The sequence below is a fragment of the Euphorbia lathyris genome, chromosome 1 (assembly GCF_963576675.1).
Source record: "Euphorbia lathyris chromosome 1, ddEupLath1.1, whole genome shotgun sequence".
Lineage (NCBI taxonomy): Eukaryota > Viridiplantae > Streptophyta > Magnoliopsida > Malpighiales > Euphorbiaceae > Euphorbia > Euphorbia lathyris.
In genome coordinates, this window is record NC_088910.1 from 138616259 (window position 1) to 138640591 (window position 24333).

The following is a 24333-nucleotide window of genomic DNA, read 5'->3' on the forward strand; positions in this document are numbered from 1 at the left end:
CAGCAATCCCTTCATCAGAGATTGTATAGAGAACTTGAACTATGTTGGGGACAACAAAGATACAAACAAAACCCCAATAAATATAACTCATATAATAACAATTGGAGGAGACCTCAACACCCAAACTTGTCATATGGTAATTCTAACCAAAACATGTTGAGGCCTTCTAGTGGGTTTGTTAATAAACACAAGGAACGAGGGCTTGGCATGCCCCCGTACCAGCAGCAAGCTCAAGCCCCTGCACAACCTTCGAGCTCCCAAGATGAAGTGTTAACCATTCTAAAGGAGATGTTAGCCAGGCTTGCAAATAATGAAGCCTTTAAGCTCATTTAATTGAACATGTGTCCTTTTCTTAAAAATATGACTTGTGATAATTGAACTGTGGCTTTTGGATATTGTGTCCTCTTCCAAATGCATGTAATTACAGATGCTTGAAATTGTGTCAGACATCTAGTCAAACTAGGAGGTTTTCTAGCTTGGCCATTAATTGCGGGTTTATTTTTTAGTTTACTTAGGGACAAGTAAAGTTTTAAGTGTAAGGAGGTTTAATAGAGGTCAAAAATCTCTATCTTTAGGTACAGTTTTTAGGGTAGTTTTAATTAGTTTTTGGCAAATAAGCGAGCGTTTCTCACACTTTTATGCATTTGTATCTATTATTTAGTTTTCGCACTCGCTTTATTACTTTTTATAGTTATTAGCCATTTCTGACTGTTTTCAGGCAAAATATCGCCAAAATAGCACACACTTGAACTTCACCTTATTTCTTTCGGCTAATTGATCCACCAAAAGTCACACCAAAAGGAGTTTTTACTTGAATCTAAAGACTGGTGGGTCAACTAATGATTTTTGGAGTTTGATGTGTGTGTGCAGGTTGAACGTGATCAAAGACGGTAGAAAATCGTATCTTGTGGACCCCGGGAGTCGTTCGGCGAGCTGGGCAAAACAACCCACCAAGTTGGCCTTTGTAGGCCAGCTCGACGAACTGGCCCTGGCCTGTAGAATCAGCTTTTTAGCTGATTCCCGGCCCCACGACACCTCCGTTGGCCTCCGCCTTTCCTACTTGCATCAAAAAAAAAAAAAATTAGAATTAGAATTAGGTCATGTGTATCTATAAATAAGACCCTCTATTATGTAAATTAGTATCTTTGACTTGTGTAAATTAGCCTATCCCCTACCTTGAGAATCCTACCTCCTTCCCCCGCCTGCCATTGAAGAACTCCTCTGAGCTCTAGGGATTCGTCAAAGTTGTTCATCCTTCAATCCTAGAAAGACGACTGATTGGTCGACAGGTTCCCTGAAAGGGATTTTTATTCTCTTTTATTTCCTATTTGCTTTAGATCTTTCCTATGAATCCTAGGTTGATTGTAACCTCGTGACAATAACTTCTTTTCATCTTTAATCTAATTTTCAGTATTAAGTTCTCCATTGATTGTTCTTTCCTTTCTGTTTATGCTTACCTAATTGGTTTAAATCATTCAATAATCCAAATATCATCTAGGTTCATATTGCGAGTCGAATTTGATTAACCCTAATCGAAGAACCAATAAGATTGACAACCTTATAGTTGGTAAAACCTAAATTGCTGAACCAAAGAGCTAGTTTTGGCCTGACAATGGAATAACGAACTAGAAACCCTACAAGGATAAGTAGGTTCAATCGCCTTAGGCCTAAGCAACTCAGATTAGATTGGCAATTAAGTGTTAAATTAGGTTGGAATTAGTATTATCGTATTATTCCACTCACTTCCAGGTTAAATTACCTTGCTTAAGATCACTTAGGAGTAGGTTTAACTTAGATAAAACTCAATCTAAACCCTCCCTTAGCCTAGATAACATTAGAAGCCTAGTAAACTTGTAGTATAAATCCTGTGGATTCGATACCTGGACTTGTTCAGATTTTATTACTTGATAATGACGTGGTACACTTATCCCTTAGTGAGCTTTCGAGCGACAGCTCGGGGTGCATCAAGCCTCCTGCAGGCATCCAGGATGTTCTTTTTTCTTATTATTGTGGGACGGATCGTTCGGTCCTAGTTTTCTATTTTCTGGGTTTATAGCCCTCCATTTGACCAAAAAAAATATATACCAGAAAAAATAAAATAAAAGCACCCGAAAAACCCTAAACGTGTGTATTTACATATTTGGGTCCGGATCAATTGATTCTTTATTGATTAATCCCCTAGATATATAGTAGGATTAATTCAATCCAAAATCAATTTTGATTGGACCCTTTAATTATGGTTTTTTTTTCCAGAAACCTTAAAGCATCTCCAATGGAGCATAATGAACCACCCATTATACTCATTTATTAAACTCTCTCACATTGGAGTGAGTTTAATATATTGAGCACTTATCAACCACTCAATGTTTATTGAGCTTTTGATTATATATATATATATATATATATATATATTATTTTTAAAATAATATGATAAGTTTAATTAATTGGTGGATCTTTTGTAATTGATGGATCCATTATGATTAAGTGGTTATAGAATTAAGGGAAATTTACACAGAAATTCATATTTTAATAACTATTTACAACTATTCAAGTCATAATTTTGGATTATGTCAAACTAGTAAAATCAGTACTTTTAATATATTTTAAGGATTATAATTTACAAATTATAAGTCTAGAATATATTTTTTAGGGTTTATGATTTATGAATTGGAGTCTAGAATTTTTAAACTATGGTTTAAAATCATAATATATAGAGAATAATGACATATTAAGAATTAAATTTGATATGACTTAATTGTAATTTTGTACTTAATTATGATATTCATGTATTTGACCCTAGAATTAACCACTTGGATAGCTTAATAAAATGAAGTTTATTAAATTAGTGTTGTGTCATGTATATTGAGTGGTCATGAGTATGGATCATTGTTGTTGTATGTTTGTCTTTAATTAATGTTAGTCTTTACAAAAGCAATTAATTAGTATTACTAGTCTAGTTAATTTGAAGTTATTTAATTTTTTTTTAGGAAAGGGAAAGAAAAAACAAACAAAAAAACCCACAAACTAGCCCTAACGTACTTTCAGATGATCTTGTGAAGGTTAGCTTCCTAAGCTAATTTGAAGTTATTTAATAAGTCTTTCTATAAAATAAAATAATAATAATAATAATAATTCAATAAGTTAAAGTTTCATAATTATTTATTAGGATAGGGTACAAAAATACCCCTAACATCTAAAATGGTGCATTTTTACTTTTAATATTGACAGTCAAGAACAATTTTATCCTTAACGTTAAATTAGGTCAATTTAAAAAATAATTATCAAACTGTCAGTGACAAATTTTATCATGTACGCTTTCGACGTGCGTTATTTTATTACTCATTAGTAATATACCGCAAACACATGGATATACATGAAAAAGAATAAAATTTAAAATTAAAAAAAATTATACTGTATTTTGTACGAGTGGGACAAAAAATTTAAATATTTCATCGAATTTAAAAATATTAATCTCCAATTCCATTACTAAATCATAAAAAAAAATGTGAAAACTTTTTTTAGAACCGATATGTATCTGGTGCAGAATAAGTAGCCAAACATCTATATTTTATAATGAATCTGAAATTGACACAACTTACCAATGTTAGAGATAAAATTGTTTTTAACTGCCAATATTATGAGTAAAATTACATCATTTTAGACATTAGTGGTAAAATTGTTCCTAATTATCAATGTTAAAGATATTTTTGCACCTTACCCCTTATTTATTTTTTTTTTAATTGAAATCATTTTATAAATTTTAAAATATTCACCAACTTTTACATATTATACTCTTCTTTTTCTTTTTTTTTTTGATAGAAATGCATACATCATTTTATAGATACGAAAATATGAGTACAACAAGAAAAGTAAGGAATAAAACCTTACATAAGTACAGGCTATGCTATTACAAAATCCATAAAGGTAAAAAAACGACTACAATGAGCAAAATAAATCATTAAAGGTACAAATAAAACAAACACTAGATGAAATATATACTTCTTCAAATACCCAATTTGCAGAAAAACACATGTATTCCCATCTTCAGCATTTAAACTCTTCTGAATCTTCGGATCTAAATCTTTTCTTTTGCAATCACGCAGATGTAGTGATCTACGTATAAGATCTACCATTTCTGCTCTTGCTAAAACAGAAAAAAGTTATCAATGAAAAGATAACAAACAACAGATGCAATTCAAACGGAATAAGGGATTTGGTGAAATATATGCAATTCAACTATAATTTATTGAACAAAGAAGAAAAAAAATAAAACAACAGAACGGTGCAAGGAGGAAAAAGGAAGACAATCTTCCTTCTTCCTCCTTAAATAGAAGACTACAATTTGAAAAGGAAGAAAAATTCAATCAATAGAAAGATTAATGGATGAAATTGGTGAAGAATTGATGAAAATGGAAGAGAAGAGGAAGGAGCAGTTAGAGAATTTTGTTTGGAGAGAGAGAGAAGAGTTTTTTTTTTACATATTACATTCATCAGTATTACTTCGTTTTATTATGATTAATAGTATAGTTTTTTTTAAAGGCAAAAAGCATCCCGAGACCCCTGATCTTTCATTGTTTGGTGTATTAAGCTCTTGATCTTTCATTTAGACACATTGAGCCCCTGATCTTTCATTATTTGGTGTATTAAGCCATCGATTTTTCATTTAAATACATTGAGCCATTGATCTTTTATATATGGGTGTATTAGGCCTTTCCATAAATCAATTCATATATGGGTGTATTAAGGGCTTATTTGGTTCAACTAGGAGTGTTCAACGATCGGTTCGGTTTGAAAACCGAACCGAACCGAATCGAAATAACCGAATAACACCTAAAATAAAAACGAACCTAACCGATTTTCTCTAGACATTACAGCAACAACAAACAGTTTACTACAACCGCAAACAGCTAACAACAACAACAACATCTATTAGTTAACAGTTGAACCTGAGGGTGTTCAAAAACCAAACCGGACCGAAATAACCAACCGAACCGATGAATTTTAGTTTTTCGATTTGGTTTTTCGGTCTATTAGATTTGGTTTCGGTCTTAAATATTATATCGGTAATATCGGCCAGTTCGGTTTTTATGATAAAATAACCGAATTAATCAAACCGACCGAATTTAAGATTCATTAAATTTAGTAATCATTATTAGCTATATTAATTATCTGATTATTTTTTTGAAGTAATTATCTGATTATTAAGATTTCTAAGGTAAACAACTGTTCAATTATGTTGTTGTACTAAAACAATTAATATTTTATGATAATATTACAATATTAATTATCTTATTAGTTTAGTTATCAATTATCAATTCATCATTAATTTAGCTATCTATTAACCCTTTAAAAAAAAAAAGCTATCTATTATCAATTATAATAGGATATTATCAATTTACCATAATTGTAACGTATTAATTGATGTACTGTAAGTAATTACTTTAAAAAACATATTGTATGTAATTGCCTTTAAATGTTTAATAATATTCATGAATTTAGTTAGTAGTACGGGTGGTTATTTAAGTTTAGGATCATGAAATTTTAATGTACATATTTTAAATATAATATAAACTAATAATTAATTAATAATTTATTTTATAAATGATGAAACCGAATACCAAATTGAACCGAACCAAAATAATTGGTTCGGTTCGGTTCGGTTTGTTAATATAAATCGGTTAGGTTCATTTTTATTTTAGGTGTTATTCGGCATTCGGTTGTTTCAGTTCGGTTCGGTTTTCAGACCGAACCGATCATTGAACACTTCTAGTTGAACCAAACAGGCTCTTAATACACTCATATGTGAATTGATTTATGGAAGGTCCTAATACACCCATATATAAAAGATCAAGGGCTCAATGTGTCTAAATGAAAAATCGAAGGCTTAATGCACCAAACAATAAAAGATCAGGAGCTCAATGTGTCTAAATTAAAGATCGAGGGCTTAATACACCAAATAATGAAAGATCAGGAGGATCAAGCTGCCTTTTGCCTTTTTTAAACAAGTCAGTAGTTCAGCTATTCCTGTATAACCATCCAAAAAATTCGGGTTAATTGGGTAAATTACATCCATGGCCACTGAATTTTATCCATTTAATATTGTGGTTACTGAACTTCAATTCTTAACGGTATGACCATTGAATATTACATTTTTTAACACCGGTGACCACTCAATGTCTCAAAACGACCGTTGACGGTCTCAAAATAAAAAATTCCAAAAGTTAATGATATTTTAAGGAACTTTAATTCTTAAAAAATTTCGTTTTAAGGTCATATGTGTTTTTTTATTTGGAGAGAAAGTGTGAATTTATGCAGAAAGAGCTCTAAAAAATGTGATTTTTGGAAAATAAAAAATATGGCTTCATGGTGGAGGTCGCTCTGAACAACTTTAATTCTTGAATATTTTCATTTTGAGATTGTTACCGATCATTTTGAGGAATTAGTTAAAGTTCAATGGCCACCGGTATTAAAAAGAATAAAGTTCAGTGGTCATACTGTTAAGAATTAAAGTTCAGTGGCTACAATATTAAAATAAGTAAAGTTCAGTAGCCATGGATGTAATTTACCCCGGGTTAATTACACTTCAATTATTATAAATGGAAGAAAAATACAATAAAACTTCAATTCTTATTGCAAAACCCATCAAACTTCGAATAAGGTTTCATGTGTAGTCCTTTTGACTAGACCTGTCCACGGGCCCGGGTACCCGCCCGGCCCGTCCAGGCCCGTGTCCCTTGGACCGGACTTGGACAATAAAAATTGTTCATCGGCCAAGTCCGGCCCAGGCCCGCCAAAGCCCGCCTATTTTTTGGGCGGGCTTGGGATTAATAAAAAGAGAAATTTATATATTAAATATTAATATTAATTAATAAATATATATTTATATATTAAATATTTATTTTTAAGTATAATATTTATTTTTTTATAATTAACAATTATATATATATATATATTTAGGTGGGCTTATATGGGTTGGGCTCGGGATTTGATTTTTAAGCCCGAGCCCAGCCCGGCCCGAGCCCGCCTAAATTAATTGTGGGCTGGGCTGGGCTTGGACTGAGCATTTTTACTTAAAAACCCGACTGGCCCGGCCCGAGCCCGACCTAGTCCGGCCCATGGACAAGTCTACTTTTGACTGAACTCGTCGGAGATGTCATATGGCAACTACGTCACAAAAAAATTCCACAATAAATAACACAGTGGGGTAAATTACACTCATGGCCACTGAACTTTACCTATTTTCACATTATGGCCACTAAACTTCATTTCTTCCCGGTATAGCTACTGAAATTTACACTTTTTAACACCGGTGGCCACTCAATTTTAACTACCTTCTCAAAATGACCATTAACGACCTCAAAATGAAAATATTCAAGAATTAAAGTTGTTCAGAACGATATTTACCACGGTACCACATTTTTTATTTTCCATAATCAGATTTTTTGGAGCTTTCACTCTCTAAAAATTCACTTTCTCTCTCCTAATCAAACAACACCTAAATGACCTCAAAATGAAAATTTTCAAGAATTAAAGTTTCTTAGAATATTATTAACGCTTTGAATTTTTATTTTTAGCCGTCAACGGTCGTTTTGAAGTGTTGAGTAGCCACCGGTATTAAAAAATGTAAAGTTCAATGACCATACCAGGAAGAAATGAAATTCAATTCATAATGTGAAAATTGGTAAAATTCAGTGGCCATAGGTGTAATTTACCCTAATAACGTGCTAACATTATTTTTACCTCTACCTCTATAATACTATTAGAGAAAGAGCAAAGTTTTACTCCATCAAATAAATTATTATTTTTATTAATTTTTTTTTTTTTTAAAGTATTTTTATTAATTTATGTATTACAATTTTTACTTATTGATTGATTATTTTAAAACATATTTATATTAAACATTTAACTAGGTGAATCATAATTTTACTAAATGCTAATAATTAATCAGCTGATAACAACATTAAACAGTTAATTACAACATCAAACAATAATTATTAGTTAACAGTTGAACAAACAACCAATCATACAAACCAGACTTCAAACCAACCTGTAAGCCTTAACCAAATCACGAGCTAAATGGGTTAACAATTATCTAACGAACGGTCATCAAGAAAAGAAGCTAGATATTTACTATAAACCAAATCGAACAAAAAAAAACTTCCAATTTATCAAATAATTAATATTAACATCAAACTGAATAGTATGTAAAACACAATTATAACAGAAAACCCCGAATTTAATTAAAATAGAAGCAATAAATAAAAATCATTATATTTTCTCAATTAGTCTACTTCAACAACAAAGAAAACTTAAAATACTTTCGAAATATACCTATTTTGGATTATTATTTCAACAAACAATAAACTTATAAAATCAAATATGCAGTAGGCATATACATATAAATGCATAATATATATTACAATTTGATACGGGTTTTTACAATGTTATAAAAGTCGCTAGGCGCTAGTTGGACGGACAAGACCCTCGAAGATTAATCCGGGATTAATCAGATTTGTATTTTTTTATTTTTTAAATTTATATAAAATAAATATTATATGAACACATTTAAAATATAAATTATATTATCTAAAAAAATAATAATAAATATTATATAATAGAAAAATATAAATATTACCGATTTTACCGACTTGACCGATTTGAACCGTCTAGGCGGAAAAAAAATTGGACTCCTGACTTATGCCGGCCATTTATACATAATCGGATCGATGTTGTAAATATCACAGATATATCGGCCGATTAGTCGCTGACCCGACCAATTTTTACAACATCGTTTTTACTTTCATACCAAACAGAAGTACAAAAATAAACACTTAAAATTATAACCAATTCAGAACCAGATACTTAAAACACCTTACCGAGAAACAGAATTGAATCCATTCAGTTCGGTAGTTCGACTAAATGATGAGCTAAATGGTTAGCCGTTGAATATAAACAACCATCTAAGCAATAGATTTATTATTAGAGTGTGTATTGGTTTAAACAGAGCCGAATCGAACAAAAAAATCAAATATCAGATAATTAACACCAACACTCAACCGAATAGCATATAAAACACAATTATAAACGAAAAAACCTGAATTTAGTTAAAATAAAAGCAACAAATAAAGATCACTATCTTTCCTGAATTAATTTGCCACAACAACAAATAAAACTTAAAATACTTTCACAACATACATATTTTAGATTATCATTTCAACACAAAAAAAAAAAATCTAAAATAAAATATATGTAGGCATATAAATATAAATGCATAATATATATTACGGTTCGGTACAAGCTTTTACATTTTTTTCCTGTACCAAACATAACTACAAAAAATAAACATTTAAAATTACAACCAATTCAGAACCGAATTCCTAAAAAAAAAAACCTTACTGAAAAACCGAAATGAATCTTCAATTCGGAGAGTGTGTATCAATTTAAACCGAACCAAATCAAATATCAAATAATTAACAGCGACACCAAACCGAATAGCATATAAAACACAATTACAACCGAAAAAAACCCCAATTTAGTTAAAAATAAAAACAACAAATAAAAATCACTATATTTCCTCAATTAATTTGCCACAACAACAAATAAAACTTAAAATACTCACAATATACATATTTTTAGATTATCATTTCAACAAAAAAAAGAACACTTTTAAATTCAAATATGTAGGCATATATATTATATAAATGCATAATATATATTACGGTTCGGTACATGTTTTTACATTTTTTTCCATACCAAACAAAAGTACAAAAATAAACACTTAAAATTATAACCAATTCACAACCGAATTCTTAAAAAAAACGTTACTGAAAAGCCGAACTGAATCTTCAATTCGGCAGTTTGACTAAATGGTTAGCCGATTATGCAATGACCATAAGCTCGCAACCATCAAATAAAGAAACTAGAGATTTACTATTAGAGTGTGTATCAATTTAAACTGGACCTAATCGAACCAAATCAAATATCAAATAATTTATAGCGACGCCAAACCGAATAGCATATAAAACACAATTATAACCGGAAAAAAAACCCCCAATTTAGTTAAAAATAAAAACAACAAATAAAAATCACTATATTTCCTCAATTAATTTGCCACAACAACTAAAACTTAAAATACTCTCACAATATACATATTTTAGATTATCATTTCAACAAAAAAAACACTTTTAAAATCAAATATGTAGGCATATATATATAAATGCATAATATATATTACGGTTCGGTACATGTTTTTACATTTTTTTCCATACCAAACAAAAGTACAAAAATAAACACTTAAAATTATAACCAATTCACAACTGAATTCTTAAAAAAATGTTACTGAAAAAACGAACTGAATCTTCAATTCGGTAGTTTGACTAAATGGTTAGCCAATTATGGAATGAACAGAAGCTCGCAACCATCAAATAAAGAAACTAGAGATTTACTATTAGAGTGTGTATCAATTTAAACTGGACCTAATCGAACCAAATCAAATATCAAATAATTGATAGCGACACCAAACCGAATAGCATATAAAACACAATTATAACGAAAAAAACCACAATTTAGTTAAAAATAGAAAAAAAATAAAAATCATTATTATATTTCTCATCAATTTACCTCAACAACAAAGAAAACATAAAATACTTTCACAATATACTTATTTTAGATTATTATTTCACCAAAAAAGCCCCTTGTAAAATCAAACATGTATATATATATATATATATATATATATATATATAGCAGAAAAAAAATTCTAGGTTGGTCTTGTGTCTCCATAACAAATGGTCCATTTATTGATGGGCGAATGACGGGGATTGAACCCGCGCGTGGTGGATTCACAATCCACTGCCTTGATCCACTTGGCTACATCCGCCCCTAGCCCCGTCCAGGTTTCAGTCTCTATCTACGAGCAGATCCTTTCTGAACCCCCCTATGACTGCAGATAAGCTAACGTGTCTTGTATTACAAATATTCTAATAGAAGGCCCTTCTTTCTCAAAGTAAAGTTTCGCGCTTCTTACTTTTAGAAAGAATATATATATATATTATGGTTCGGTGCAGGTTTTCTTTTTACATTCTCTTTTCCATACCAAAAAGACATACAAAAAAAGGCTTTAACTTATAACCAATTCAGAACCGAATCCATAGAAAACGTTACCGAAAAACCAAATTTAATCCATTTGGTTCGTCAGTTCAGTTATACCCAAAGAATACAGACCCCTAATTACTATCTTCAGCATTGGAACCAAAATGAGAGCAAAGTGGGTAAGATTAAGTCTGGCAATTAAGTCTTGCACATGTCAGATATTAATATGAATTGGCTTTAACTATCAGCTTAAATTTTCAGTTCAAACCGTTCAATGACACACCAAAATTAGTTCAAAAGATTAAATCATTTAATGTGGAGAAAATACCATTTCCTTCCGATCCAGCAGCCAGGAGCTTCAAGTATACCCATCTTTTCCAACTCTGGTATTTATCTGTTACAAGGAATTAACACTTAACTTACTTGTAATGAAATTGAATTCTAATATTGAGCTGTAAAATAATAGCACATTGTTAAAACTGACCTTGAGGAATGCAAATAAAGATGTAATAAAAATTTCTCAAGCAGTTACCTTCAAGAACCAATATCGGATTTCAAGCTACTGAACCTGCTCAACTCGATTTCTAGCTTCTCAACATGCATAATCTGCTTCATGGTCTCCTCAACCAAATTCATGCGATCATCAGGAGTTGTTTCATCTGATTCTGCGACGTACAAATCCAAAGTAGCATGAAGTGAAGAAGGCAAGTTCATCAATTTAATACTTGTAGAACCCACGTTTCCCCGCATTATCAAGCTCTCAAGATTAGGACATGAAATTTCTAGGTGATGACAATTCTTGCCAAAATCGTGTAAAACAAATGTTTTCAAATGATTAGAAGCAATAACAAGCGCCCCTTGAATGCCACAACAGCGTAATTCTAAGCATTCAAGCAAAGGACTACCAGCTAGAACATTCTCAATCGCTTGATCACCTAACTCAGAATGTTCTAAATGCAAGCTCTTAAGAGATTCCCAATTTACTTTCATATTCGGCATAAAATCACAAGCACATATCTTCATTTTTACCAATGAAGAATTGTTGAAAAGAAACTGCGGCAATGGATACTCGGGATCAAAATCCAGTTTAACCCCATCACAATCCAAAATGAGCTCCTTTACATCTTTTTTGGCAGCAAAACGAAGCCACAAAGACAATCTAGGATCCAGGTACGCCAAAGGGATATCTTTGGAGTCGATTACAAATTTCTCTGTATTCAAGCAATAACAGAGAATTAGTATATTGTTAATCAAATTGATGAGTTATCCGACAGACATACCGTTTGAAACAAAGTTTAGGATTGGGACATCAATCCAATCATGCTGCCACATCTTGTAAAGGTCACTCTCAAAAACATCTTTTGTTGATGGCAAAAATGAAATGATCCGGTGAATAACAGAATCTGGCAAGCCACCTATGCAATCTCCATCATCCTTGGAGGATGATAGAATCTTCAAACATAATGGCAATGAATATTCACAAACAAACGATTATATATAATCATTCAAATTTCAATGAGACTGAATTTCTAATATTAAACTTACCTCCATCAACCAACGCCCAATTTCTAACTTCTGAACATGTTGAACCTGCAGAATAGTCTGATGAACAAAATTTATGCAGTCATGACCCATGCAGTCTTCGAATTCGTCTGTCTCGAAGAAAAAATCTAAAGTAGCATAAACAGAAGACGGCAAATTCATTAATTTAAGAGATGTAAACATCATTACACCTGAAATTCTCAATCTCTCAACATTGGGACATGAAATTTCAATGCTACCAAATATGTAGTCAACTGAATCCAAAATAAGGGTTTTCACACTTTTAGAGGCAATAACAACCCCTTGAAACAAATCACAGGTGTGTAATTCCAAGTATTCAAGCATAGGAGTACCAGATAAAATAATCTCAATCCCTCCATTTTCCACTGGACAACCATGTAAACGCAAACTCTTGATAGATCCCCAATTCACTTTCTCCAACGGCGCAAAACAACAAATAGATAACTTCAATTTAACCAATGAAAAATTGTTGAAAAGAAATTCCGGCAACGAGTAGGGGTCTCTGGGGTCATTGAAATGCACAATGAGCTCCTTCACATCTTTCGTCACAGCATAACGGATCCACAAATCCAAGTTAATAAATTCGTCACAGCATAAGGGATCCGAAGGAAAACATTTTAAATTGATGACGAACTTGTCGATATTGGAGCAATCATGGAGAAGTAGGGTTTTGTCAATGAAATTGGAAAATTGATCGGGAGACATACCATGATTGGGAACGAATTTGAGAACAGGAACATGAGTCCATTGATACTTCCACCATTTGGATAAAATCAAAGTCTTAACTAAATCGGTTGCTGGCAGGAAGGAGAGGATGTGGTGAATCAGGAAATCTGGTAAGGCACTTAAACGGTCTTCTTCCTCGCCGGAATTGAATCTTTTATTTCCATTTTCTGATTCGCAGCTTCCGTCGCTTTCCACCATGGAAGCTGAAGCAGTTCCCGCCATAATCAAGCAGTGAAAAGCTGAGACTAGGGCAATAAAATAGTACCTAAATATTGAAATCGAAAATGTTTTTTTAGGCTTAAATGCGTTCCTGAACTTGTACAAAAATGTCAGCTGACACCTGAACTTTAAAAATATTCTACTGATACCTTCAACTTTCTTAAAATGTTCTATTAGTCCTTTAAATCTGTTTAAAATATACACATTTCAACCTTTTTAAAATCTCTCCTTATTCAGTTACATAATTTTGAAAAATTAAATGTATACTTTAAAGAAAATTGTGCCTTCTATGATTACTTTGTTTTTGACAAAATAAAGCTTACTTTGTTTTTTCCACCATTGGATGATGGTGGACTTTAACAAAGTAAGTTCATCCAATGATGGTAAAAACAAAGTAAGGTTTACTTTGTTAAAAACAAAGTAAGCATAGTCTAACCCAAAATTCAAAGCTCAGATGTCGTCGGGTGTTAGTTGGTATTTTAGGATAAATTCAAAGACGAGTCGAGAGGGGGGCTTGAACCCCCACTGGTTGAGGGAAAATGCTATAAATTCTATGTAAACTATGCATGGGACTTTAATTTTTTAGGTAAAAACTCTAAAAAAAATATTAATTTAACATTCATAAATCACAAGAGACAATAAAAAACACCCTATTAATAAATCCTGAATCCGTCATTGGACAAATTCAAAGGACGCATGATATATTACACTGTATTTTTACTTGTTTTATTATGAAACATATAAAAGGCTTAAGTGAAAATATTTGGAAGGGAAATTTACATAGAAATTCAGATTTGAAAAATTAATAGGGAAATCTACGTAATTGCGGAAAAAGGAATTCAGATTCGAATATCTGGAAGGACCTAAATGATGAAACTTGAATTGCTACTACCTGTTTGTACATTGTCTCTTCTTCTTCTTTTCAACCATTGCCTCCTAACAACAACAGTTTAATACGGGGCTCTAAAATTTATTTAACAACTTGTCTTTCAAAATTAATAGAGATAATTTACAAAATCAGTTATAGGGTTATTCGTGGAGATCGTATTTAGCTTCTATACAAAATAATACAACTTTAAACATACTGTTTTGCTAGACTGTGCAATTTCAAATATCATTAACGACAGATAACCCTATTAATGAAAGATTAGTTTTTTTAATTAATTAACAGAAAATGTGTAATTTTAAGCGCTATTGGATGGTTAGAATCTAGAGGTTGGAGGGTATGCAGAATATGGAATTGCACATTAAAAAAAACTCACTTTTCATTAATAAGGCTTGAATTTGCACTCTCCATCATTTCTTAGCTTTAAAATTGCACTATTTTATATATGTTGATAAATTTAGTCTTCTCAATAACTATATGACTAAATTGATTTTTATTTAGTTTTTTAGTCGAGTCAAGAATTAATTAAGTTATATTTATTAAATTAAAAACTGCCGAAAAAACTGCTCAAATCCTCTCTGCAGGAAACCAAAAAAAACTCATAATCCTTTTCTTCGTCCATTCTCTTCCCTTTTTTCTGTCAATCTTTCTATTTTGTTGATCTACTTTGAGGAGGACGAAGGATCTTCCTTTTTCCTCCTCACATTGGTTAGATTTCTATAATTTTTTTATTGCTTTTTTAGTCCGTGTTCATATATTTCATCAGAACTCTTTATCTTTCTGATTGTATATGCTCTCCATTATTCTGTCATTTATGTTTTTTTTTCGGATTTAGCAATAGCGGAAATGGTTTATCTTGTCCGTAGATCAATAAATCTACGTGGTTGCAACAACAAAATGACTCATATCCGAATGTTCGGAATGGTCTAAAGGATGAAGTTTGGATTGCAGATGTCTTTCTACATACTTGTATTAACGAGAAATATATTGTTGTTTTGTGTTTTTTGTGCCTTTTATAGACTCTTTTTACTATTTGTAGTCATTTCCATCCCTTCGTGAATATTGTATTTGCTTTAGCCTGTAATCATGTGACGTTTTTTTCCTTACATTTTCCTTGTTATACTTCTTCATGTTTTATCTAATGAAATTATAAGCCTTTCTTAAAAAAAAAAAAAACTTCCATCATATCTAAATATCATAAATTTTTTTTTTTTTTGCTGATTTGGTGATTAATGTTTTACATAAATTACATGCTTCTTTTAGGCCTGATCACAAATAATCCATCAACTTGTCTAAATGTTGCAATTGTTCTCCCCAACTTTCAATTGTAACAACTTACTCCTTAAACTTGTCCAAATGTTGCTATTTCTCCACATAAACACATTTTCACCCCCATAATATCCCAAAGCTTTGAATCAAGAAATAACTAAAAAACGAATAGAAATAACAAAAAGAAGATCGTTAGGTTGAAGAATAAGTTGAAGAATTTGGGATTTGGTTACTTAAATACTGATTTTTTTTTGTCCAAAGATCTTATCATCACATTCCATGAGCGTTGCGGCTTTTGTATTTCACGTGTTTCTTCAATTGCAGTCCATGTCAGCAATTTGGAGTTCTATTTTACAATTGGACAAGTTTGAGGGGTTATATTTTACAATTAGATAAGTTTGAGGGGTAAATTGTTATAATTAAAAGTTTAGAGGATCAGTTGCAACATTTGAACAAGTTCAGGAGATTATTTGTGTATTAGGCCTTCATGTATTAGGCCTTCATTTTATGGTAATCATATTCAATTGGGAAATTTATGGGTATTGTCAAATACATAAATATCATAATTAAATACAAAATTACAATTAAGTCATATCACTAAACTTAATTCTTAATATGTCATTATTCTCTATATATTATGATTTTAAACCATAATTTAAAAATTCTACACTCCAATTCATAAATCATAAACACTAGAAAATATATTCTAGACTTTTAATTTATAAATTTTAATCCTTAAAATATATTAAAAGTACTAATTTTACTAGTTTGACATAATCAAAAATTACAACTTGATATAACTATAAATAATTTTTAAAACATGAATTTCTGTGTAATTTTCCCAATTATTTTCATTTGGGCCGTGGCTCGTATTGTAAACTTCAAAAAGGCCCAATAAGCTTCGAAATATTTTCATGGGTCAGTTATATTATATGAAAATCATATAAAAAAAAGGGAAAAGTATAAAAATAAACCTTATGGTTATACCCATTTTCGAACAACACCCATGCGGTTTAAAAGTTTGCAAAGTGGTGCCATGTACTTCATTCCGCTGGCAAACACATACCAAATTGACTAACGGTGTTAAAAGTCAAAGGAAAAAGAGTTAATTTGATCCTTATATTTATTTATTTTTATAAATTGACCCCCTTATTATATAATTATCACAAACAAACCCAAAAATAAAAAATAAAAATCAAATATACCATCTTATCAACTCTTTTTAATTTTTTTTTTTCATTCTTTCTCTCTTCTCTCTCTTAATTTCTCTCTCTAAAATAAAGTTATCCTCATCAACACTTTCAAAATTTATATATATATATATATATATATATATATTCCCCTTCAAACTTGATATTGGGACTTGGAGTGGAGTGCAGAACCAAGTAATCATGGACCCCCTTACGAATTTGATATTGTGGAGATTTTGACTGATTTTGTTGAGGATGTTGGCATTGGGGTTGCTTAGGAAGGTGAAGGGATTTATCAGTATCTTTCAGCTTGATGCACGTGACGAAATTCTCACATTTACTATGCGACCCAATGAACTGTACAAGTTCTCTCATCAGATTCCCTCATTTAAATTGACTGGGAAGGAAAGAGAAGGTGTTCCTGTTGGGTCTTATGAACTTGATACTGCTGCTCTGCCTTTCAAGTCCGGCAAGTTAGTATATACTAATGAGATCCCCTCACCTAAGAATCTCGAGAGCGGTGCTAAAAATTGGACATCTCCAGAAACATCAACCGGCCCATGCAAGAACAACAATGCTGCAGATGCAGCTCAACAGGCAAAAAAAGAGGATGGTGATGATGTTGCGAGCCGTGGCAAACTAACTCCAACTAAACCAGAAAGTATTAGTGCTTGTCAGACTAATGAGAAGTTGCCAGTTCGTAAAAAACTGGAGAAGAACAAATTTACAGCGCCTAGAAGATCTCCACGGGATTTGAGCAAGGGTAGAAGTCAAATATCTGGAAGGGGAGATATACACTTGAAAGTGTTGACGGGGATAACTTTATTTTAGAGAGAGAAATTAAGAGAGAAAGAAGAAAAAAAAGAAATTAAAGAGAGTTGGAGAAGATGGTATATTTGATTTTTATTTTTTATTTTTGGGTTTGTTTGTGATAATTATATAATAAGGAGGTCAATTTATAAAAATAAATAAATATAAGGACCAAATTAACTCTTTTTCCTTTTGACTTTTAACACCGTTAGTCAATTCGGTATGTGTTTGCTAACGGAATGAAGTACATAGCACCACTTTGTAAACTTTTAAACCACATAGTTGTTGTTCGAAAATAGGTGTAACCACAAGGTTTATTTTTATACTTTCCCCTAAAAAAAATTCAATATTTATAAGTATTTTACGCTTTGTTAAAAATATTTTAATAATGTCAAGAATAAATACGGCCTTCAAGAAAAGATAAATTAACTGTTTAATATTAACAATAAGCAACAACATCAAAGCTCTCCTGTCTCTCTCGAGTCGTGACCTGCGAAGTCGCCGCCGCCGCCCGTGCTACCCTGGTTGTGGCCATCGTCGTGCGTCTCCGTCGCCAGTGAAAGGGTCCTTCCGATCCGGTGAAGGTTAGTCTCAATTCCTTTGAGAGTTTTCGTGTTTTGTCTTGTGTATCGATGGTTTTCTGGAATAGTCATGAAATCGATCTTGCCCTACATCTTGCCGTTTCTTGCTGTTTTCTTCATCGTAGAAGTAGGGCGGAAGGAATATTTGGTTATTTTTTCTGATTGTGAGATCGTTTCTGCTAATTATTAATCTCTGTCTATCGCTGATTATTAATCTCTGAAGTTTGGTTGATGGATTAGCCGGTTGCTTTTCCGATTATTGCCGTTTTTGCTCTTTTTGCTGGCTGTGTGGAGCCGTTTTTGTGATGCTTGTTGTGGTTTCGATTATTGCCGTTTTTTGCTGGTCTCCTGATTCGATTATTGCACCTTTTTTGCTGTTTTGCTGGCTGGGCGGAGCCGATTTCTGTGCTGCTTGTTGTGGTTTAGACTTTCCGTCTTGTTTGGTTGGCTGGGTTAAAATCTGGTTTGTTTTGATTTGAGTGTTGCAGTTCATTAGAAGTGTGTTGGGAGTCTGTACCGGTGTGTTGGCAGCCCCATTTGTTGAGTTATTTGCAGGATACGGTAATATGAGCCTGTGCTGTCACGCTTCAAGCCCAAGTGTGGTTTCGCGTATGGACTATTATGAATCAAAGCCTTAAGTCGTTATTAAGAAAAAAAATCTTCATCCAGTTGAGCCCCTCCGGCCTTTGAGCTTTAGCTCCGCCTCTGTTTATGTCCATGCTCGATTAGGCTTGGTTCTTTGTCTTTTGGCAATTTCAGCTTGCTGATACGGCTCCTCTCGTTTCCTTTTTGTGATCGGGACAGCAACTTCATCTAATAGAGGTACCGAAAGTCCTTCATCTTGTTTAACAACAGATGGATCTACAGACTCAAGCGCTCCAGTTCTACACCATTCATCTACCGAAACCTTCCATCCATTTATAAGAGTTCGTGCAAGTTTACAAACTTGTTTTGATCTATGCTTGTGCAGAACATTGACAACCTTTCCAATCTTAGTTGCCTCAAGTGTGTCCAAACTTAGAGCCATTGATTGAAGCCTCCTCAAGGATTCAACCAACACGGCATCAGAATCATCTTTGCTGTTAACAAAAATGTCATTGATCTTCACCACCTCACCAATAAGTTAAAGTACGCTGCCTCATTAAACTCTGGCATCCTGACCACCAAATAAGTTAAAGTACGCTGCCTCATTAAACTTCCTAGCCTTAAACAATTTCGCTAAATATGAGGCATTATTGCAAGGGATAAGAATCATAAATGTCATCAAGTCCGATCGGGCAATCCTGAAAAGTAACTCAAAACTGATAGTTAACCGGCTAATGAAGTTATCAAAGTTATCACTTGTTTTTCACTTATTTCGAGACTTCTTAATAAAGCCATTTTAATAACGGTCCTCCTTATGTTCACTTTTTGCTTTGGCTCCTCTGCCATAGCATCCGAGAAGTATTTTTTTTTAATTCTCGAACTATGATAAACACAATTCAGGAAAGACATGTTCCTAGAGAGCTTGGTTTAGCTAGTCGTCTTGCGAAAGCTCCGAAAATTGTGATTGTTCGGTGGGTTCCCCGTCATGCTGGCTGGATTAAAGTCAATTATGATGACTCGGCTTTGGGTTCTCATGGCTCTTGTGGTTCTGGTAGTATTTTAAGAATTCTACGGGTTTTCCTCATGGGACATTTGTGTTTCCTCTTTCTGATACGTATGCTCACTTAGTTGAGTTGTGTATTGCGATTATGGTCGTTCATATTGCCTGGGACCATGACTGGAAAAATCCTTGGCTTGAGTGTGAGTCGTCTTATGTTGTGAAGCTTTTCCTTTGACTCTTGGACAAAATTGGATTCAATGTTCGAGATTGAACTTCCTTGATGAATTTCATTACTTCTCACATTTTTTGGAACGTAACGGATCAGTGAATGCTTTGACTCGCTTCGGGCTTAAAGTGCTTCGTTTTATTGGTGGAACCATTTAAAATAAAAGGTCAAGCTCATGGTTAAAGGTTCGTTTCACATTAATATCAAACACACCCATACACGTGTATGCCTACTGCGCTTGAAGCGTGCACAATACATGTTATATTACCATGTCCTACAATTTAATTAATAAATGGGGCTGCCATGAATCAAACTCTGAACCACTTAGTCAATCTAACTCTGATACTATGTCACTGAACCATTTGAACTAAAAACTCAAGTCCATAGTTAAAGGTCTATTTCATATTAATATCTGACAGCAACATGGAAAAAGCATAATTCTATACTTAGTAGAATTCGTTAGTCATAGCTTACATAAAGTTTTATAATTTCAAAAATGTGATGTAAATGAAGTGATGAACAAACACAATTAAAATTGATGGTAAAGTAAGAAAAAAATTACTTGGTTCGTTGAATTTACAAACAAATTATATGTAGTTTAAAAGTTTATAAATAGAAGTATATGGTATGAGTTTTTTTTTTATAAAATAAAGTAGATTTTATACATCATTTCGATCTCTGTTATAATTGTGGATTGCTATTTACCGTCTCCATATTGATATTTTTGTCCTTTTCATATTTTTCTTTCAAAAATTGTTAATTGATTCACTTTTCCAATCAAAACTGAAATTATGAAAATAATTGATGCTTGACAACTCGAGAACCACGGAAATTGATGATTACGAGTAGAAAACATTGAACGAGATACCAATTTCGAAAAATTTACGTTTTTTATCGGATGCGATCACTGAAACCGCCTGGACAATGGCCAAACGTTTTTGCTGAAAGACTGGCCTATGGCCAGGCGGGTTTAGTGACCTCCTGGTCTATGGCCATGCTTTTTTTAAACCACATGCAATAAAAAAAAACATAAATTTTTCGAAATTGGTACCTCGTCCAATGTTTTCGATTCGTAATCATCCATTTTTGGGATTCTCAAGTTATCACACATCAATTATTTTCATAATTTTAGTTTTGATCGGAAGAAAGAACCAACTTTTTGAAAAAAATATATGAAAACAGCAAAATTGTCCAATAAAAAGTGGTAACAAATAATATGGAGACGGTAAATAACAACATCCTTATAATTTCAGCCATCCCCGTCCTATAAGAATTTTTTTTTCCGGAAAATCCATACCCGATTGACGACCCGAGATATGAATTCAATTGGAACATACAATGAGATTCTTTGAAAACAAACAACATAAGCTGAAACGTCGTCGTTGAGAGATACAATGGCACCTAGCATATTCTTTTGAAATGTTCTGTTTTCCCTCTTGTACAATAGAAGAACCCAACGAAGCTAAAAACAAATTCCATAACGCAATACCAAAAATGCCCTCACTCTAGCTCAAGAACAAAGGCTACACAATATGTAAATATGATGATTAAAGAGGTTAAAAATGTCAATGGAAGATTTAAAAATACCCAATTAAACTGGTGCAGAAGCAGACCACAAATGGAAGAAATTAAAAAAACTGAAGCTCAAGAGGATGATTTCTCTCTTGATTCGGCAAAGAAAATTGGATCCGTTTCCGTGTTCCTATCTGTTTCCACATCTTCTCTCTTGGTTCGGAAATGAGGTAATTTCATATACGTTTAAAGTTGTTTCGAGACTATTTTATAATTGTAGAAATAAGTTTTTTGTGTCCATTTTCGTGTTTTTATCTATTTTTGTGTCTGTGTCGGTGCAATATAGATATTCTCTATTGGGTTAATTTCATTGTTTCCCCCAAATGGTGAAGCTGATGAGAGGAGGATATGGTGGACGGAAACTTTAATTTTAAAGCGTTTTAGAATTTTATATTTGTTTTGTAACATTTTATATTTATTATGATACATTTGATAAACTTGGATAATATGAAAGACTGTAAAATTATGAGAATAAGAGCTTATCTAGGATAGTATATTCAATGGTTGCGACTGAATTGAGAAAAAAATGAATATTGTGATCACGTGAAATATAAACACCGGGTATTTGTTACGACAGGGTGTTAAGGTACCGGGTATTTGTTACGATAGGGTACCTAGAGATAAGAGACGGGATACCGGGTATTTGTTACGACAGGGTATCCCAGAATATGATTTTATTGGCCAAGCAACCATTGGGTATTACTAAACTAGAGTAAGCAGGGCCCTTTGAATAAATTAATAATAATTATTATTTATTAGATGTTTTGCTTGATAACTAATAATTATTAAATGCATGTAAACTGAATTGTATGCGTGTGTGGTTGTGCTATGTATTTAATTGGCTATCTTACTGGGCCTCCCAAGCTCACCCCCTCTCCATCAGTTTTCTTGTTAGGTTAATGTCATTAAATGTTTAACGATGCTCGTATGGATCGGCCAATATGTGCAGTCGTCAGTCTTTAAGTGTTTGCTTTTATTTCATAAATGATATTATTCGGCTTGCGCGCTTCAATTTAAGGATACGCTAAATCAAATATATTATTGTTTGTATATTTATGGTTTGTAAAAATGAGTGTTACACGTTTTGGATCACATTCCTGTAATTTATAAGCAAAAGCGGAAAGTCGTTTATTAAAATCAAAATTGTAAATTTAAGTGAAATTTAGAGAGAGCAGTACACTATTGATATCCTAAAGGGTGAAGCTGCTGACAGTGGCAAATATAGGGTTGTTTTGTAAAAGACCAATTTACACAATGTAAAATCTAACTACATCTGATCAACCGGAAATAGGGGTCGGAATCATCCCTGGTTGAGAGTATGGTGCACTTTGCAGCATTTCACAATTATGTATCTATTTCGAAAGTCAAATTTCTTGGAAATTTGTACGAAATGCTCCATGTTTCCGTAATTTAAAAATATCGAAACTCGTTTCCTACGACGTATTGTGTTTTCATAAATGGACAAATGTTAATAACATATTTAGTAAAACTCTAATATTTTATAGACATATCTGTATATTTTTATTATTTACATATTTCTCCTATTTTTATGTTTCTTATATTTTTTTTATAAATACTTATTTTCAGATTCTATTTTTATTTCCACGTAACATACAAAAAGATTATCAGGTTGAAACCGTATTATATAATGTGTTTTTTTTAAAAGCACCGAACTTCTAGGAGATAAATGCTCGAGTATTGGACACTATGGATACTCAGACACTTCGGAAAAACTTGGAACACATACCCGACACTTCAAAATAAGCATTCCTTTTTTTTTAATATGGGGACACTTCGGGAAGACGTTTCGGAAATTTTCTTTCAGAGACTCAGCTTGGCCAGTGGATGAAATGATGAATCCAACTGTATATGGGCCTGGGCCTTACTTACCATTGGGCTTATATTCTTTATTCCTGATAAGAAATGATAAATACACTTATGTCTATTTTCCAAGCTTATTATCTTATAGAATAGGGTAAATTACACAACAGTCAAGATTAACCAATTATTTACAAGTATCTCAAACTATTAAATAAATTTATTTAAATATCAAATTTGATGGTTATTTTTAAATATGTATTTTTTTTCTATAACTGATTAATCGAAAATTTGACAAAAATAAAAATAAAGTTATGATATTATGATATTTTAAAATTAAAAATCATATAATGATAAAATACATAAAAACGATTTTCATAATTGTGAATAAAAATTAAAATCTGATTTTATATGTAATTTTCTCTATAGAATATTGCTATGTCTTTGACATTTTGAGCTAGAAGAGTTTTGGTCAAAACGACTTTAACGATTCGGTCCTAAATGAGTGATACGGAATATAAAAAATCTTAGCAATGAGCAACCAATCAGATGATGATGGGAATAGGAATAAACTGAATCCTTCGATGGAAATAAATAGAGAGTAAATGTGTTATATTAATAAAGTATGTTTTCAATTTACGCGGCTCAAAGAATGGGACTCGAGTCAACATAGACATTATTTATATGGTATAAAATCAAACTTTTAAAATTGGTATTAGAGTCAACTTTCCATGTACGATGTGGGTTTGACAAATCAGACGGAAGCTGATGTGCCTACGTCACGGTCCTAAAAGGTT

General features: G+C 32.3%; 1 protein-coding gene and 1 long non-coding RNA gene across 8 annotated transcripts; one reads left to right on the forward strand and one right to left on the reverse strand.

The window, feature by feature from the left end:
* Positions 1-10257: 10257 nt before the first annotated feature.
* On the reverse strand, positions 10258-13634 carry LOC136211105 (F-box/LRR-repeat protein At5g02910-like). 7 transcript variants are annotated; one of them, XR_010678351.1, is made up of 5 exons: positions 12637-13634; positions 12372-12543; positions 11624-12302; positions 11420-11485; positions 10258-10942 (listed from the first exon to the last, which is right to left on the reverse strand). XR_010678351.1 is itself a non-coding variant. In XM_066002644.1 (5 exons), exons 1-4 carry the CDS (start codon positions 13600-13602, stop codon positions 11626-11628), a joined length of 1215 nt encoding a protein of 404 aa, XP_065858716.1. In that variant the 5' UTR covers positions 13603-13634; the 3' UTR covers positions 11311-11485; positions 11624-11625. The 7 variants fall into 7 exon arrangements, 4 of the variants coding, with proteins under 4 accessions (XP_065858716.1, XP_065858714.1, XP_065858717.1 ...); XR_010678352.1 differs by having other exon boundaries at positions 10258-10953; XR_010678353.1 differs by lacking the exon at positions 10258-10942 and having other exon boundaries at positions 11311-11485; positions 11624-11756; positions 12121-12302.
* Positions 13635-18184: 4550 nt separating this feature from the next.
* Positions 18185-22164, forward strand: LOC136211106 (uncharacterized). The gene is made up of 2 exons (XR_010678354.1): positions 18185-18338; positions 21752-22164. It is a non-coding gene; the product is annotated as an uncharacterized lncRNA (long non-coding RNA).
* The last annotated feature ends 2169 nt before the right edge of the window (positions 22165-24333 follow it).